Consider the following 17120-nt stretch of genomic DNA (forward strand, 5'->3'; position numbering starts at 1 on the left):
GATGACTTTGGCTATTTCCAACCTTCAGTTGCTTGCAAACAGTATGAATATTTTTAGCATTTGATGTTATCCGATACTTCAAAGTACTAGAGGTTGTTTTTTGCTTGCTGGAAAATATTGACATGTTTTCAATATTTTGTTAGGCAGAGGCACTATTTTGGAAAATTAATGCTATTTTCTTCACATTTTCACATAAAAAGTATATAGTTATGCATTTCTATCTATAGGTCATATCTTTGAAGCATTTGCCAATGATTTGAGAACACATTTGTTTTTTATGTGAAGCAACTAATGCGACTCCTTTTCCTATTTTATTCATCAGGAAATAAGGCATAGATTTGCAATGGACTCTTGGCTGTTTAATGTATTTATGGATAATGTATAAAGTATGCTGGTAATGTACATGATTTGGCACATAAATGTACCTGTACTTTGGTATCTAGATGGAACCATGTTATTAGCTGTGAATCTGAATGCTATGTAGGGAATGTTAGCTAGATTATATGGTACAAGAAAGCTTAGGATTTTAAATTGATATATCCAAGACAAAGGCATTTGGTTTACATACCAAAGGCATTTGGTTTACATAAGTCAGTTGGATTGAACAATATGACAAAATTCAATGAACAATGTAAAAGTATAACAGCATATGTACCCTTAGAATGATTACTAAAAATGAGGAAATGGATAGAGAAATTTTAAGCCATGCAAATGCTGGTAGCACGTTTATAGGCAGAGTATGGTCAGTTGTGAGAAATGAATGCCAAAAGAAGTGAAATGCTTGTGTGCTTTTACTTTCTTTGTTATGTGGAATGAAAATGTCAGGAGATATATCACAATTTAATGCAATAGAAATAATACGATTTAATAAGGGTAGGGGTTCAAGAAGTCAAGAATGAATAAGTGCATACTGAAAATGGATTAAAAATCAAAGTAAAAGAAGTAGACTGTAGTGGTTTGATCACAGAGAGAACAAAGGATCCCAAAACAAATACATGAAGAAATTGTGAATAAGTCTAGAGCAGGGGTGTCAAGCTTGCAACATCACGTGACGTGTTGCGATGTATCACGACTTTTTTTCCATTGCTGGCAATGGGGTGGGCACGGTTTAGGCATGACGCATCCAGCCCGCAGGCCAGCAGTTTGACAACTCGGGTCTAGAGAAAGAAAATGACAAATTGTTAGATGAAATTGAAGAGATCCTCAGAAAAGAGAAACATGACAGATTTAAAGAACAAATGGAAGTAATCTGTGGATGTGTAGAATCAAAGGTACTTTGTGAGGATAAAGAATATTAAGAAATATAACCAATGTTGTTTGGTTAAACTGGATTTAGCTGTTTCATTTTCATTTTTTATGTCATGTCTTTTATTTATTTTGCTTTCTATTTCTTGCTCTGTTTCTGCACTTTGTATAATGCTGCTTATTCTGAAAGGAAATAGCATGATGGAAATGTATGCTTCCTTCCCATAGCCCAATGTTCCTCTCTGAATTTACTTTTCTTGGCAATCTCTCTTCCTCTTCTTTTTTATAATCACTATCATGTTTCATTGGCACAGCCTTTAGGCATGTGGTAAAGCAATAAAAAAGTTGCTGTTCTTGATCATGTTTCTAGATCTGTTGTCCAGAAATGGCTCACATTTATTTTCTTTTGTCAAATTGTTGTCAATACTATCTACTTGGAATTAGAAGAATCACTGGAGAAAAATCTGTGTAACAGATTAGAATAGCTAGTCTGTGTTAAAATCAGCTGTATAGTAAAATATAACTCCATACTTCTATTTACTATTTCTATTGTTGTATTTTTGATAATATTTTCAATGGGTTCTGGAAATGAAAAGGAAAGTGCTTGTTTGATATTATAATATGAACCTTGAGGATAAATTCACTTTGAGGGATTGAATAGCTATGGAAGAAAGAAATTAATGTAATCCTTTCTTCAGATTGGTGGCAACATTTTAAGAAGCCAAAGTAGAGAATCCTGTTAGTAGATCACTATTCTAAAATAGATAATAATGCTTACTTAGCACTTAGCAGATAGGAATATTTAATTAATTAAAATTGTAAATCATTATGGAAGTCTCAACTAGAAAACTTTGTAGAAAAACCCCTCAAAATATTGATGTTCTTGTTCAATCCTCAGAGTAAGTTGCAGCTAAAGTATGAGTATATTGAACATGGAATTTAATGCAAGGTGAAGATATCAAATAAAAGGTCAAAACAAACAAGCAAACAGACAAAAACATTCTGGTAACTCACAGAGAAGCCTCATGAAATGTATGAAGAAATATCTTCCTTCAGTATTTTCTGAAGAATATTCTTCCTGAAGCATAGATTTTACTCTAGTGGAAGTGTTTGTGCAATAATTTCATTAATGTTTAAATTATTCATTGTTTCTTTTCTTATTCAGCTGAAATAACTGAGACAGCAAAAAAAGTATTAAATAATTAACATTTATAGTAAAACCAATAATTTTTACTATAAATGTTAATTATTTAATAATTTGGTGCAGGATTTCCAGTGGTGAGAGCCACAGAAGGTGGACATCAATAAGGAAAAATTGCATATGCCTCTCCTTAATCATATTTTGAAAGCAGCTTGCTAGAGAGTGATATTATAGTCTCACCTGATTAAGTTGATGCTATCATGGGGGCTGAAAATACTGCAATTCGTGAGGGTGGGATTCCATTAGTCATGTTCAGTGAAGCCTAGAAAAAATGGTAAACTTCTAAAATAAGTATTTAGATTCTTTGATGTGCATGCCAATGCATATAAAATGCAACATGACAAAAGACAGCATTATGTCATAAGGATCAATGCAACATTAAGCCAAAGAAAAGAGCAAGTACATTAGGAAAATGGTAATAGGATTGAAGTATTAATGTGGCTTGCATTGCAAATGTCAAGGCCAGTTTTCATATTAATATTATTCCCATCTGATTTAATTCTTTTCAAGAGGTGAGGAAGTTTTGACTATCTAATGTTGTCACAAATAGAACTTTAAGAAACAGCTGCGAGGATCTGAAATTGCTGTGTTAATTACATCAAATCAACACACGAGTGCTTGTATGCAAAGAAATCATGTTTACTCTAGTTGGGTTTATCAGATAAATACTGTACAGTGTTAATAATGTGATTAAGAATTCAGTTTTATGTATAAATTATCATTTCTTAAGGGAAAACATTTGAGAAGAGAAAAAATCATTTTTATTTATAGACTAATTGTGATAAGCCTAGCTAGCATTTAGGTATTTAGTTTAGCAACATGGAAGTGAGTAATGAATACTTGTTTGCATTTTAAATATTTAGCGTATCTGATCAGTATTTGTGCACTATGTCAAATTTTATTCCACTTGTGTCAAAATACTTATTATTGCTGACAAGTGTAACATATTTACATTAATTCCTTGATCCAATTTTCTAATTGCTTTTTTGGCATAAGATTCACGATCTATTTGTCTTTATGGCATAATAATGCACTTTTAAAAATTAGATGCACCTAGCTTTGAAATGACTGCCCAGAGATATATGGCCAATGCTTAGCTATAATGGATGTTCTTTTTTCTTGCAATATAAATTGCTTCACTTCATTTTGCTTTGTGAATATAATGAATATTTATTTCAGGATATTTTTTATTCTTCTTCTGATTGTTTATACTGCAATAAAAAATCATTTTTTTAAAAAAAGGAAGAGACAGGAAATTAAAATCTATCCAATCACTGTTACTGGTTTTCTGAACTTTTTGTATTTTTTTATTCCTCCTATGTAACTTATGCACTAGAACAGGGCTTTTCAACTGGTGGTACGCGTATCACTGGTGGTACATCGGCACCTGGCAGGTGGTACGCATACGACGGGTTGAAAAGCACTGTAAAAAAAGTGTAAAAAAAGTGTAAAAGTGGATGAGGTGAAGCAGCAGCAGCACCACACAGGCTTATGGCAAAGTCAATTGGAGCTGTGTGAGGTGTTACCTGAGTTCTGCTGAGAGCCCAGGATTGGTGGACACAGCTCCAGCTGATTGGTGGCGGCCTTGGGGTGGCAGGCAGCCCCATGCAGTGTTCAGGTGGAGATTCAACTAGAGCTGCATGAGGTGTTGCCTGGGTTCTGCTGAGATCCCAGGACCAGAGTGTGCAACTCAAGCTGATTGGCCCTTCCAGTGCACATGGAAGAGAAAAGGAGGAGGGGGAGAGAGAGCAAAGGCTATAAAAGGAGCAGGTTTTGGCGGAAGAGGGAGAGAAAAAAAGACGACGGGAGAAAGAGAAGGGTATGGCAAAAGAGAGACGGAGAAGCGCAGCCTTGAGGAGAGCAGTCAGCTGGAGGTGCACTGAAGAGAAAAGGGGGGGAGGAGATGATATAAAAGAAAGGTGGAGAGAAGAGAGTATATAAAAGAAGGGGGAGAGAACAGATGATGTAAAAGGAGGGGAGAGAAAGGATATAAAAGAAAGGGGAGAGAAAGGATATAAAAGAAAGGGAAGAGAGGATATAAAAGAAGGGGGAAGAGAAGAGAGGATATAAAAGAAGGAGGGGAGAGAAAAGATATAAAAGAAGGGGAGAGAAAGGATATAAAAGAAAGGGGAGAGAAAGGATATAATAGAAAGAGGGAAGAGAGGATATAAAAGAAGAGGGGAGAGAAGAGAGGATATAAAAGAAAGAGGGGAGAGGAGGAGATATAAAAGGAGGAGGGGTGATAAATTTGTTAAATGAGTTTTGCCCCATTTTATGATTTTTCTTGCCACATTTGTTAAGTGAATCATTGCAGTTGTTAAATTAGCAACACGGTTGTTAAGTGAATCTTGCTTCCCCACTGACTTTACTTGTCAGAAGGTTGCAAAAGGGATCACATGACCCTGGGACAATGTGTCAAGCATCCGGATGTAAATCCCCTGATCCTGGTGATTTATGCTAAAACAGTCATATGTGTGAATAATGGTCATAAGTCACTTTTTTCAGTGCCTTTGTAACTTTGAACAGTTACTAAGCGAACAGTTGTAAGTTGAGGACTGCCTGTACTTTATTACTTTGTTCTTTTTTTTTTTGGTCAAGTTTTTGACACTTTGCTAGGCAACTGGTAGTACTCTAATATTGCCATATCCTAAAAGTGGTACATTCTGTGAAAAGGTTGAAAAGCCCTGCACTGGAAGACTGTGTTCTCCATCCAGCAAATCCTCTGTGCATAAACCCCATTCATTTTTTAATGATATAAGACAGTGATGGCGAACCTTTTAGAGACCGAGTGTCCAAACCGCAACCCAAAACCCACTTATTTATTGCAAAGTGTCAGGGCCGCATCAGCATTGTGCTTCCCTCAGGGAGGGTGGGGTGTGTGGCCCACTGGGTGGGCATGGCCAGGGTGTCACAGCAGACTGGGTGGTGTGACCAGGTAGGCATGGCCATCTCAATGCTCTAAGACCTCTACTCGAGCTTACTAGCTGGCCGTTTTGCCTGCTTTGTGCTGGGTGGGGCTGCTGCTCCGGGCGGTGGCGGCCTAATGGACCTGCACGAGCTGCTAGTGGTGGTGGTGCGTGTACCTACAAAGAGGGCTCTGAGTGCTGCCTCTGGTACCATGCCATAGGTTTGACACCACTGATATAAGATGTTTATCAGTCCAGTTTCCTACAGTTGCAGTGGACTAGCAGAGGCATTCTAGCTCCACATTTTGTCCTGTTCCTTCTGGTGTTCAAACTCTTTCAAGACTTCTACAGCCTAAACCACGGGTAGGCAACCTCGGCTCTTTTATGACTCATGGACTTCAACTCCCAGAAATCCTGAGTAAGCTGACTCAGGAATTTTGGGAGTTGAAGTCCATGAGTCATAAAAGAGCCGAGGTTGCCTACCCCTGGCCTAAACCAAATGTTCTGCAACAAAGTAGTCAGCTCCAAGATATATTATTTACCGTAACATTCTTTAGATCAAGGCTGTCCAACTTTGGCGACTTGTAAGACCTCAGGACTTCAACTCCCAGAATGCTGGCTGGGGAATTATCGGAGTTGAAGTCCACACGTCTTAAAGATGCCAAGGCTGGACACCCCTGTTCTAGATTAAGATTCCATGACTTTGTTTATGATATTCAAGTTTAACAAAATGAAATGATTTATCTTTTCTGCCATATTGTCTTGTGTAATAGTTATGTTTTATTTGCACAGTTTAAAATATTCTCTGCAGACCAAAAACTATTTAGTTTTGTACTTTTTGTGGTGTTATTTCAAATAAATGTTTATTGAAATAGACAAAGCATGTTAAATAGGTTCCAAAAGTGGGGAAATGATTGTTCCAGTCCAAAGAATTAGAAAGGTCATTGCCTTGGAGAAAGCGTCAGCATATAATGAAAGACTCTTTGGGTAGAATAACAATTGTGGGATTGGAAAGGCTGCTGTTGTGAGTCTATCAACAAGCCCACAGAAATAAATCTGACCCTATCATTATGTGAATACAAAACATGTTTTAAGCTACTTAATTATAATTGAATTGTTCCTTTTGTGAGATACTTAAGTTTGTTTTTATAACATTTTAGATACCCTTTTTAAATAAGATTTTAGATACCCTTTCGATCAGAACAGCATATTGTCTCAGTTTTCATTATTTCCTGCATGTATTATGTATTCCAATGGTTTATTTATGGTCTGGCTCTCTTTGGTACCTTTTTTGGCAAAGCATAACAACTGCTGCTTCTTACCATCCAAAACATGTTAATTCTGGTAAATAAATTGAAGTTGCTAAGTGCTTTGGGCAAATAAACAGGTGCCCTATCTCCCCCCTCCCCCCTCCAAAGCTGTGAAAAGTATATGATAAACTGTACAGTTAAAAGAATGCGTCATGTCCCACTGAAATAACTTTGATTTAGGGTTATGTATTTATCTTTAAACAACTGACAAACCTAAGGGTATCTGAATTATGATCATTTGCTCTATGCTGCCTGAGTCTCTTACTGCAAAATTGAAATGATATATGCTAAGATTGCACTTCAGTGCCCCCCCCTTTAGAACATGCTATAAAACACTTTCTTAGACAGAAATGAAAATACTGGATGTAGTTGATTTTGACGAAGTTCAATTGAAAATACTTAATGCTAATACTATTTGAATCAGGTTTTTTTAAATTTATTGGGAGAAAAGACAACAAAGATCACTACACTTTGAAAAGTGTTGTGCATGGCAACAGTGGGATATTTTTTGTTTGTTTGCATGTTTCAGATGTGACAACATTCTCTAAAATTGCCCACTCAGAAATTTTCTATGCAATTGTCCATATTTATTTCTATCTTTAATGTCTTTACAGATGTTGTTGTAATACTGTAATACTTCTTGCCTTCTAATAGTTCTCTGAAATTCTTTTGTTTCTTTCTGAGATTTTTATCTTTATTGACTTTGGCATCTTATCTTTCTCTCCTTGGCAATTTTCCTGGTTTGTCCTGACATCTAGTTTGCTTTCTTTTCTTTCTTCATTTTTGCATTCTCTTTTCACATTCATCCTTAATGACTTATCCCATAATTCACCTGGAAAGTTAACACAACCCAGGTGGCTAGAAAGGCCCAACAGAGGCTTTACTTTCTTAGGATCTTGCGGAAGAACAGGGTAGAACAACAGCTAATGACCCTCTTTTACCGGTCTACCATAGAGAGCATCCTCTCGTACGGTATTGTGGTTTGGTATGCCGGTCTGACAGCCGCGGATAGGAAAGTATTACAGAGGGTAGTGAGCACAGCACAAGACATTGTGGGCTGTCCCCTGACACCACTGGATGACCTTGCCAGGGCCCGCTGCCTTGGAAGAGTGAGGAAGATTCTCAGGGATGACTCACACCCTGGACGGTATCTCTTTACTCTCCTACCATCCGGTAGGAGATATAGGAATATAGCCAGCCATACCAACAGGCTGAAGAACAGCTTTTATCCGTGGGCTGTTAGGCTTTTGAATGGGATGTAATCTTATGCAGAGTTGACTGGGAGGCCGGTGTGTGGAGTAGTTGGTTCACATAGTGTGGTGGGATGGAGGGTTTGTTGTCACTGTGTGTTGGGGGGAGAGAGAGCACAGGGGGAGGCTCAGCTAATCTCAATGTACACATGTTGTACTTTGACAATAAAGGTTTATTTATTTATTTATTTATCTGGTTCTCTATCAGTGGAGTTTCAGATCATGCAACATGCAGTTATTTAGATAATTATTGGTATGTTGAAATTTGCCCATGTTTCTCCGATAACTGAATTGCCTACCAATTCATCCAGTATCCAGTCTTCTGTTTTATTGGACTTCCAAAGTATCAAAAAGATTTGGGTGGTTAGGATGCCATTTGGGAACATGGAGGTTTATCATACTCTGTGGAATAGCACAGTCGTTGTTCATGAGATATTTACATGCTGGTGTTGTTTGAACTTTAACCTTTGAGATGTTCAGTAACTTACAAAAAGCTATAGAAATTTACAGCATAGAAGACTAAGCAAACAAATAAAAACTCAAAGGAATACAGTGAATTAAAAAGAAATAACATAAATTGATAAATGGCTGTCTTTCTTAGTAAATATTGAATGTTCAGTGTTTCTTTTTCTTCTACAGTTCTCTTGAGATAAACCATTTTTGATGGTTTGTAAAAAAAAATTTGATAAATATATGACTTAATATACTTTATTATCAACATCACTTTTCTTTTTAAACCATTTTTTGTTTTCTTTCATGTTTAAATAACAATTTTTCTAACTTTATGTACTTTTAGACAATACAGTGCATTTCAATGTGAGTTTCATTTTAAAAATAAGTTTTGTAGTTCAGTTGCATTCTGTTGTAGGAAAACAAACTGTCACAAACAAAGCTATATTTTTTGTATGTAAATTGCAAAGTGATTTTTATCCCGAGTAATAATCCTGAAGGCTGTTGATTACATGATTAGATTTTTATTTTAAATTAATACATGCTACATTTGTAAGAATGAAAATTAATATCAATTGTTGTATATTTTTTGCATTTAACTCAGTAGTTGAAATTATTCATGAAAATATATATTTATAAATGATATTTCAAAACATAAATAGAAGTACTTGTGGAAAAGCTTAGAAAATGACATATTTGAAAGAGAGAAAAATGTCTTATGGCATGTTAAAGTCACCACATTTATGCCATAAATGTTCATTATCCTACATAATTTCTCAGGAATTACAGAAACAGTCTGTAATCTTTGAGAAATTATGCCACAATGCATTGCTCAGGTCCAAAAGACCTTTAGGAAATGGTGTTGAAAGTCCTGTCTAAAAAAAAATACTTAAAGTATAGTTTGAATTTTTAAAAAAATATGTAAAGCCAGAAAATAATCTCAGTCAGTCAATGTTGTATTTTTTTCTTTAATTCCAGGGTTCTCCAAAACCAATTGCCATTGAGCCATGCTCAGGAAACAAAGCAGCTGTACTCACTGTATTTTTATGCCTGCCGAGAGGATCACTAGGGGTTCCACCACCTGGTCAATCAGGTAAGAATCCTCTTACATAAGTCCCGTAGCTTAAATCCAGTATTATTGTCCTAGCAGAAATGGATCTTTTTTGAAAGTTAAAGCATCTGAGTCAATTGTTCAAATATATATCTGCCTATTTAGAACTGGAATCAGTAACTTGTGCTTTATATTTTGTTAATACTGAACCCATTTCAAATTGTTCTGCCTTATTTGGCAGACTGTTATCTTTACATCAAGAAAAGTAAATCAAAACTGACAAGGCATAGATAGTTGCACTGCTTTTATATCTGAATTTCATACATTCAACTTCCTTTTAAATAAGGTCTACCACTTAATAGAAAACTAGACAAATACAAGTCATAACATTGTGTGTTTGTGTGTGTGTGTGTGTGTGTGTGTGTGTGTGTGTGTAGTCATTATGTATGTGCATATGTATTTGCTAAGGCAGAGGTCTATGGGCCTATGGGCCGTGCCCCACTACTGGTCCGTGGCCTAATCACAACTGGGCTGCATGAGTGACTGGCTGATGTGCATGTGTGCGTGTGCACAGCCCCACTCTTATGATTGCCAATCATGCAACTATTGCGGGTGCTTGGGGCCCCACTCATTTAAGCACTTGGGGCATCATGGGTGCTCTCGGCCCCACTCGCACACGCATGCAGCTGCCCCTCCCACAAAACCACCCCCTCTTTCCCCCCTCCTCCCCCTCTGGGCCACCAACCCAGAAAGGTTGGGGAACTCTGTTCTAAAGCTTATATATTGCTACAATTGAAAGCAACTTTGAATGTCTCTCCCCCCAATAGGCAAAATGTTCTTTATAACATGCCAAAATATCATAGAGCAAAATGTTCTTTGTAACATGCCAAAATATCATAGAGCAAAATGTTCTTTATAACATGCCAAAATTCCACAAAAGTCCCCTGGAAGAACCAGGTCTTCCTTTCTGAAATTCCAGCAAGATGCTTTACATTGTGACAGAGAAGGGGGCAGCTATGAAGAAAGACCATCCCCATAATTCCTGCCTCATGAAATCATGCATGTGTGGTTGCATGATTGAATTGAATTCTAGTTGCAAAGAGCTGGGTCCAAATTAGTTTATATGATTTCTTTGATATTAACTTCTCACCTTGCCAAATAAGACTGGCCTTCCAAATTTCCTTTGCCATCTCTCACGGATACAGTTTAACTGCCACCCCAGTCTGACTTAAATATATTCCTACACTTCAATCTGAATTCACCAGAATCCAAACCTAGATTTTATTTCCAGAGATTTGCTTGTCTCTCCTTAAGAATCAGATAAATATGTATTCCTAATAATCAGAGACACCTGATGAGTGAGAGGGGCAGCATATAAATTTAGTGAATAAATAAATCTGGTGGATGAGTAAGAGCATTGCCCAGTTAGGCTAAAAGACAATCAACATAGGCTGACTCATAGGAAAAGCACCTTTGGATACAGATCCAATTAGGTTTTTGTATAAACAGGTCTGGACATATGCTTTGTTTAGAGGAATAATCTAATACATGAAATCAGATTCTGTCACAGAAATAATAGATATTTAAATTTGCATGTTCAGTTTTAAAAAGACATAGGTATGTACAGCTAGCAACATGGTATGCATTATAAAGAAGTAATCATCCATAATCTCAGATAAAATATACTAGAGTAAATTTAAGCTTGAAAATTGAGAATAAGCTTTTCAACCGACATGCAACTTAACGTAGTGGCAGTAATTGTTTGAGAAGATGACGACGGTACTTTCTGTACATAATCCTTCTCAAAAATGGCACTCATCGTTGCAGAAATGGATTGAGGGCTTTTGACTTAAACTTAAAGACTTAGTTGGCAACCATAATTCATGTGAAACTGTTTAAAGAGGCTCACTTAACCTTATCACTGAGTGCACAGCTGCTTCTTTCTCCTTGTCTTGTTGCTATCATTTTCCTTTCTTCTTTGCCATGCTGTGGGAGGTGGGCACTATCCTTCAGGAGGTCAGATTCATTCAAGAGCTGCAATTTCCCGGTCCCTGTTATAGACTAATTTGCAACTGTGGGGATAATTATAGTGATAATTACACAATGATGGAAAAACAGTTTTATGTATTTCAACAAACAGCATGCAGAATTCTATGTGACTGTGTTATACAAATGGAAATGTTCTGGAACTGTGCAGATTGTATGGCAGGAATAAACAGTGCAAATTGGAGAACTTCTTAGAAGTATTCATGATTGTTATAATTTTTATAATTCACTCAGTAGCACTGGGGCTGACCCTAAAATATAACAAGGATTTTTCTTCCTGTTCATCACCTTTTGTAGTTTTAGCTACACTGTTACAGCTTCAATTTATTATTTTAAAATAATAAAAGAGCCAGTTTGGTCTAGTGGTTAAGGCAGCAGCTAGAAACCAGGAAACTTTAATTCTGCCTTAGACATGAAAGCCTGGATGACTTTGGGATGGTCACTCTATCTCAGCCCAGCTCACCTTACTTGTGGGGAAACTAGGAAGAGGAAGGAGTGATGATGTTATCCATTCTTGATGATGTTATCCAACTCTAGAATATTCTACGGGCCGGGTCTCTCCGCATCATGTGATCTTGCACTACTTTTTTGAGTTGTTATAAGCTCTGGTAAAGGTGGGATTTTTAAAAATCTAAAATAAAATGAAATAAAAAAAGCTTCATTCACTTAGTCTTAGTAGTAGAAACCAGCCCACCAGGTAATTAAGAACCAAACTAACCGGATAGCTTCTTTATAAAAAAAGGACCTGAATTGAATGAAATTATATGGAGCAAATTCTCTGAACAGTTTGGGAAATATGAAGACAACAATTTTTATTTGAAATGGAACAAACTGCCTTAAAAAAAAGCAGATTCAGGATTACTGGATTTTTGAAAAAAAATTAAAATGGAAGGATGTTGTTCTTAGAATATGCAAAAAAAATGGCAAATTTTTGTTCGAAGAAATAGACTAGTCAGAAGAATCTCCAGGCTGAAGAAGCTATTAAATGTTGAAACAATCAGCCTAGAATAGGCATAGGCAACCTCGGCTCTTTCATGACTCATGGACTTCAACTTCCAGAATTCCTGAATGAGCTATGCTGACTCAGGAATTCTGGGAGTTGAAGTCCATGAGTCATAAAAGAGCCAAGGTTGCCTACCCTTGGCCTAGAACAATGATAGAGCCTTCCTTGCAAGAGGTTTTCTCATGGGGGCTGGATGACATCTATAATGTATGATTGGGCGGATTTCTGCACAAAGCTGAGTGTTGACAAGATAACCTATAAGGTTCCTTCTAATTTTCTGAATGAAAATTGTAGATACATACTAACAACAATAATTGCCTTACTCTACAAGTAATTAATATATAACAAATTTCTTGTTGCCATTGTCCTATCTTTAATATCTATTTTGATCCTATATGATTTGATTTTAGAGGTGATGATACTGGAATTGTCTCCAAAACTGGAGTAAAGATTTTTTTTAAAGGGGTTTAAGTGGAACTGAAAATTAAGTAAAATAAGCCAATTATACCTTCTAATTGATAAAATAAGTATTCATATGGTTTTCATTTGCACACAAGAAACTTAGAATATTGGTTGAAGTTTCAAAGGTTTTAACCAAAAGTCATAAAAAAAGTTTTATCTAAGTTCCCTTGTCTATTTCCTTTAACCTTGCAATAGTTTCAATAGTAAAAACACACATATGACTGCACAGGTAGTCCTCAACATAAGACAACAATTGAGCCCCAGATTTCAGTTGCTAAGCAAGACAGTTGTTAAGAGAGTTTTGCCTAATTTTATGACCTTTCTTGCCACAGTTGTTAAATGAACCACTGCAGTTGTTAAATTAGTAACAGGGTTGTTAAGTGAATTTGGCTTTCCCCATTGACTTGGCTTGTCAGAAGGTCACAAAATGTGATTACATGACCTCAGGATACTGCAAACATCATAAATCCATGCTAGCTACCAATCATCCAAATTTTGATCACGTGACCTGGGGATGATACAATGGTTATCAGTGTGAAAAATGGTCATAAATAATAACATTGAATGTCATTAAATGAATGATTGCAAGGCATATATAGAATTATATTATAAAGAAATAATGAACATTAGCTACAAAATGTTCTCGAGTTCAGAAAATGCATTCAGAATGACTATGGTTTAGAAATCGAAACAATTCCAGTGTAACTGCTTTAAAAAGTATGTAATATAAAACTAGGGCAAATATTTTTAGGAAATTTGCTTGGGGAAAGTGTTCCTCTGAGATAATAGGACTGCTATAATAGAATAATAAATAATAAACGTGTGGAATAGCATAAATACTGCTTTATCATTATTTCCATATTTGTCATGAAATATGTATAGTGTTATGGCCAACTATTATAGCCACTGAAAAATGGGATAGATTTTAAACTATTGATGTCCAGCAATAACTCAAAATGTTCTCTTCTTTAAATTGATGATAACATCAAAAGTAAGTCCTTCAGGAATTACGAAAGTGACAACAGTTCAAATAATACTTAGATTTATGTGAGAATTAATTTTGTATATGTTATGGAAATATTATATTACTAGTTACATATTTTATTTAGACCTTTGTTTGTTTACTACTATTATTTCTGTGTCATTTCAGCTCTTCCTACTTTAAGTGGCTCATTAAAAAAAGTACAGTAATAGAGCACTGTAGGAAAACATGACAAACATAAAAAACATACAAAATTATAGCCCAAGCCTAATAATTATATAGATAACTATGTATTAATGAACCATCACATACAATTCAGCACTTAAAAGTCATGGTATTAGTGTTCTCATTCATTTCCCGTACAGTTTGTGTCTCAGTCCCTGAATTCTCTCTTCAATAGTCAACTTTTCAAAAGCTTTCTAAAAATCAGGAGTGGGGGCACAAATCTTTCTCCTGGTAGGAAGGCACTTCATAATACGGGAGTTCCAGCAGGAAATGGTACCTCTGGATCTCTTCCTGCTGCATTTTAAAGGACTAAGGCAGAGGTCCCCAATGCCCAGTCCATGGACCGACACCGGGCTGCAGCATGCCAGCAACCAGGCCATGCAAACAAGTGAAGCCCCACTCATGGGATGCAGGCAGCGTGCGAAGGCCTGCCCCCTCCAGTCCTCAGAAAAACCTCTCTCCATAGAACTGGTCCCTGGTGCCCAGAAGATTGGGGCCGCTGGACTAAGGGACTCACTGCAGGCACACTTTAGGCAAATAGATTCTATATTTGAATAACCTCATTAGCTTATCAAAGGCGATAAGCTAATCCTTAGACATTCCTACAGTACTAGTGTTATACAGTATGGGAATCATTGAGTGGTTAGTACATTGGCTATGTTGCATTTTGCAATAGTTGCAGTTACTAGACTTGTCTTTAAGGTCAATTCCATTTAGTGCACATCCTGCTTATGAGATGACAAGGGCATGAGTAACTGCTGCTGATGCCTTCTGTTTCATAAATGCTTGCACCTGGCACACCAGTTGTTGCCAGCAGAGGATAGTCATAGCCAAACTTCTATTGCTTCTATCATTTGGCCCTTAAAAGAGGCAAGCCTAGAGAAGGCTCCACTGTAAGACTAGGCAACTATCAGTTGAATGTTGGACCACAAATTTCCTCCACAAATTGTGATGTGATAAGCAAGCCAAACTGCTTTTAGTGAAAAGGCAAGGCTAAGCCAAGCCTCACCTTAGCAAACCAAGAAAATTTAACTTCTCCCTACAAAATAACGAGCTCAAAAACTCAGATTTTCGTCTCCTATAATGTGAGTATACGCAATTCTCCTGGGCTCTTCTTACATCTATTTTGGCTACATTGTTTTCAAATGTAGTCTTGGCTGGTAAAAAGTTATTTACTTCTGGCTGGATTAATGTCTCATGATAGTCAACATGAGTTTCATTTTTCATCCTTGGAGCTTGCACTGTAATTGCTACACCTGGGGAACTAGCTTCTGTTTCGTCTCTAACCCATTAGCAATATATACCTTGATTGCATCTTGCAAAATGCTTAAGAAAATATATCTCTCAAGTCAAATTGTCCTTCACCTTCCTCCAGAACAACTTGGTGATTGATTAATAATCTCAAGAAATGTAGTAACCCTCCTAACTAACTTCTTCAGATGTTTGATCATTTGTTTTCTTTGAATTACCAAAATGATCAACCTTTGCAGTGCAACATAACAGATCAAATCAGCCAAGAGAAGTAGATTTTAATTAGTTCCAAATCATCTTCAGACAACATAAAAATTTTGCCTGAAATATAAATTAAATGTTAATGTAAATATGTTGCATGCAGCTATGTCTGCTTATTTGCTTATTAAATTGTGAGGGATCCAATTCAGATTAAAAGCTCAGCATGATCTTAATCCTTTACTATTGCTGTAGTCCAGGTAAGAATAGCATGAAAATAGACAGGTCAAAGACAAACCTTTTTGCACTACAAGTAATCCGAGAGTTACGAGGGTTCACTTAACGTTTGTTCGAAGTTATGTAATGAATGCCCCCTACTGTTTACAAGCAAGTGCCAAAATTATGAATATTGAAGCACCATGGCAAGAAATGGAGGTAGTGACAGATTTTATTTTCCTGGGCTCCAAGATCACCGCAGATGGGGACTGCAGCCAAAAAATTAAAAGACGCTCCTGGGGAGGAAAGCCATGGCAAATCTAGAGAGCACACTAAAAAGCAGAGACATCACCCTGCCAACAAAAGTACATATAGTCAAGGCTATGGTCTTTCCAGTTGCAATGTATGGCTGTGAAAGCTGGACCATAAGAAAGGCTGAGCGCCAAAGAATTGAAGCCTTTGAACTATGGTGCTGGAGAAGACTCCTGCGAGTCCCTTGGACAGCAAGACGATCAAACCGGTCAGTCTTAGAGGAAATCAACCCTGACTGCTCTTTAGAAGGCCAGATCCTGAAGTTGAAACTCAAATACTTTGGCCACCTAATATTTTATATTATATTTATATTTATTAAATTTTTATACCGCCCTTCTCCCGAAGGACTCAGGGCGGTGTACAGGGCAATAAACATTAAAAAACAAAGTACAAAAGTTAAAAACAATAAAATGATTTATGCCCGATATATACAATAGTTAAAACCATATTAAAACCCAACCCCTAATGAGAAGGAAGGGCTCACTGGAGAAGAGCCTAATGCTGGGAAAGGTTGAGGGCAAGAGAAGAAGGGAATGACAGAGAATGAGGTGGCTGGATGAAGTCACTGAAGCAGTAGGTATGAGCCTAAATGGACTCCAGAAGATGGTAGAGGACAGAAAGTCCTGGAGGAACATTGACCATGGAGTCGCGATGGGTTGGAGACGACTTCGCAACTAACAACAACAATCCTTATTACCAAAAGAGATGCTGGATGCCATACAACAATCACATCTTACTGCAATTTTAGTATTTGAATAAGATATATGGAGGAACAGTTCTGAGGATTCACACTGCTTCCCTTGCAATGGACTCACTGGAGAAGAGCCTAATGCTGGGAAAGGTTGAGGGCAAGAGAAGAAGGGGACGACAGAGAATGAGGTGGCTGGATGAAGTCACTGAAGCAGTAGGTGTGAACTTAAATGGACTCCAGAAGATGGTAGAGGACAGGAAGGCCTGGAGGAACAATGTCCATGGGGTCGCAATGGGTCAGACACGACTTCGCAACGAACAA

At 37.0% G+C, this 17120-nt stretch overlaps 1 protein-coding gene across 1 annotated transcript in view; it reads left to right on the forward strand.

Annotated features, from left to right (window-relative positions):
* ATRNL1 (attractin like 1) overlaps nt 1–17120 on the forward strand; it is a 527700-nt gene that overhangs the window by 423169 nt on the left and 87411 nt on the right. Inside the window, exon 27 of the mRNA XM_083363299.1 lies at nt 9341–9455. Coding sequence (XP_083219425.1) covers nt 9341–9455 — 115 coding nt within the window. The remainder of the gene's footprint in view (nt 1–9340; nt 9456–17120) is intronic.

The sequence above is a fragment of the Vipera ursinii genome, assembly GCF_947247035.1.
Source record: "Vipera ursinii genome assembly, chromosome: 5".
NCBI lineage: Eukaryota > Metazoa > Chordata > Lepidosauria > Squamata > Viperidae > Vipera > Vipera ursinii.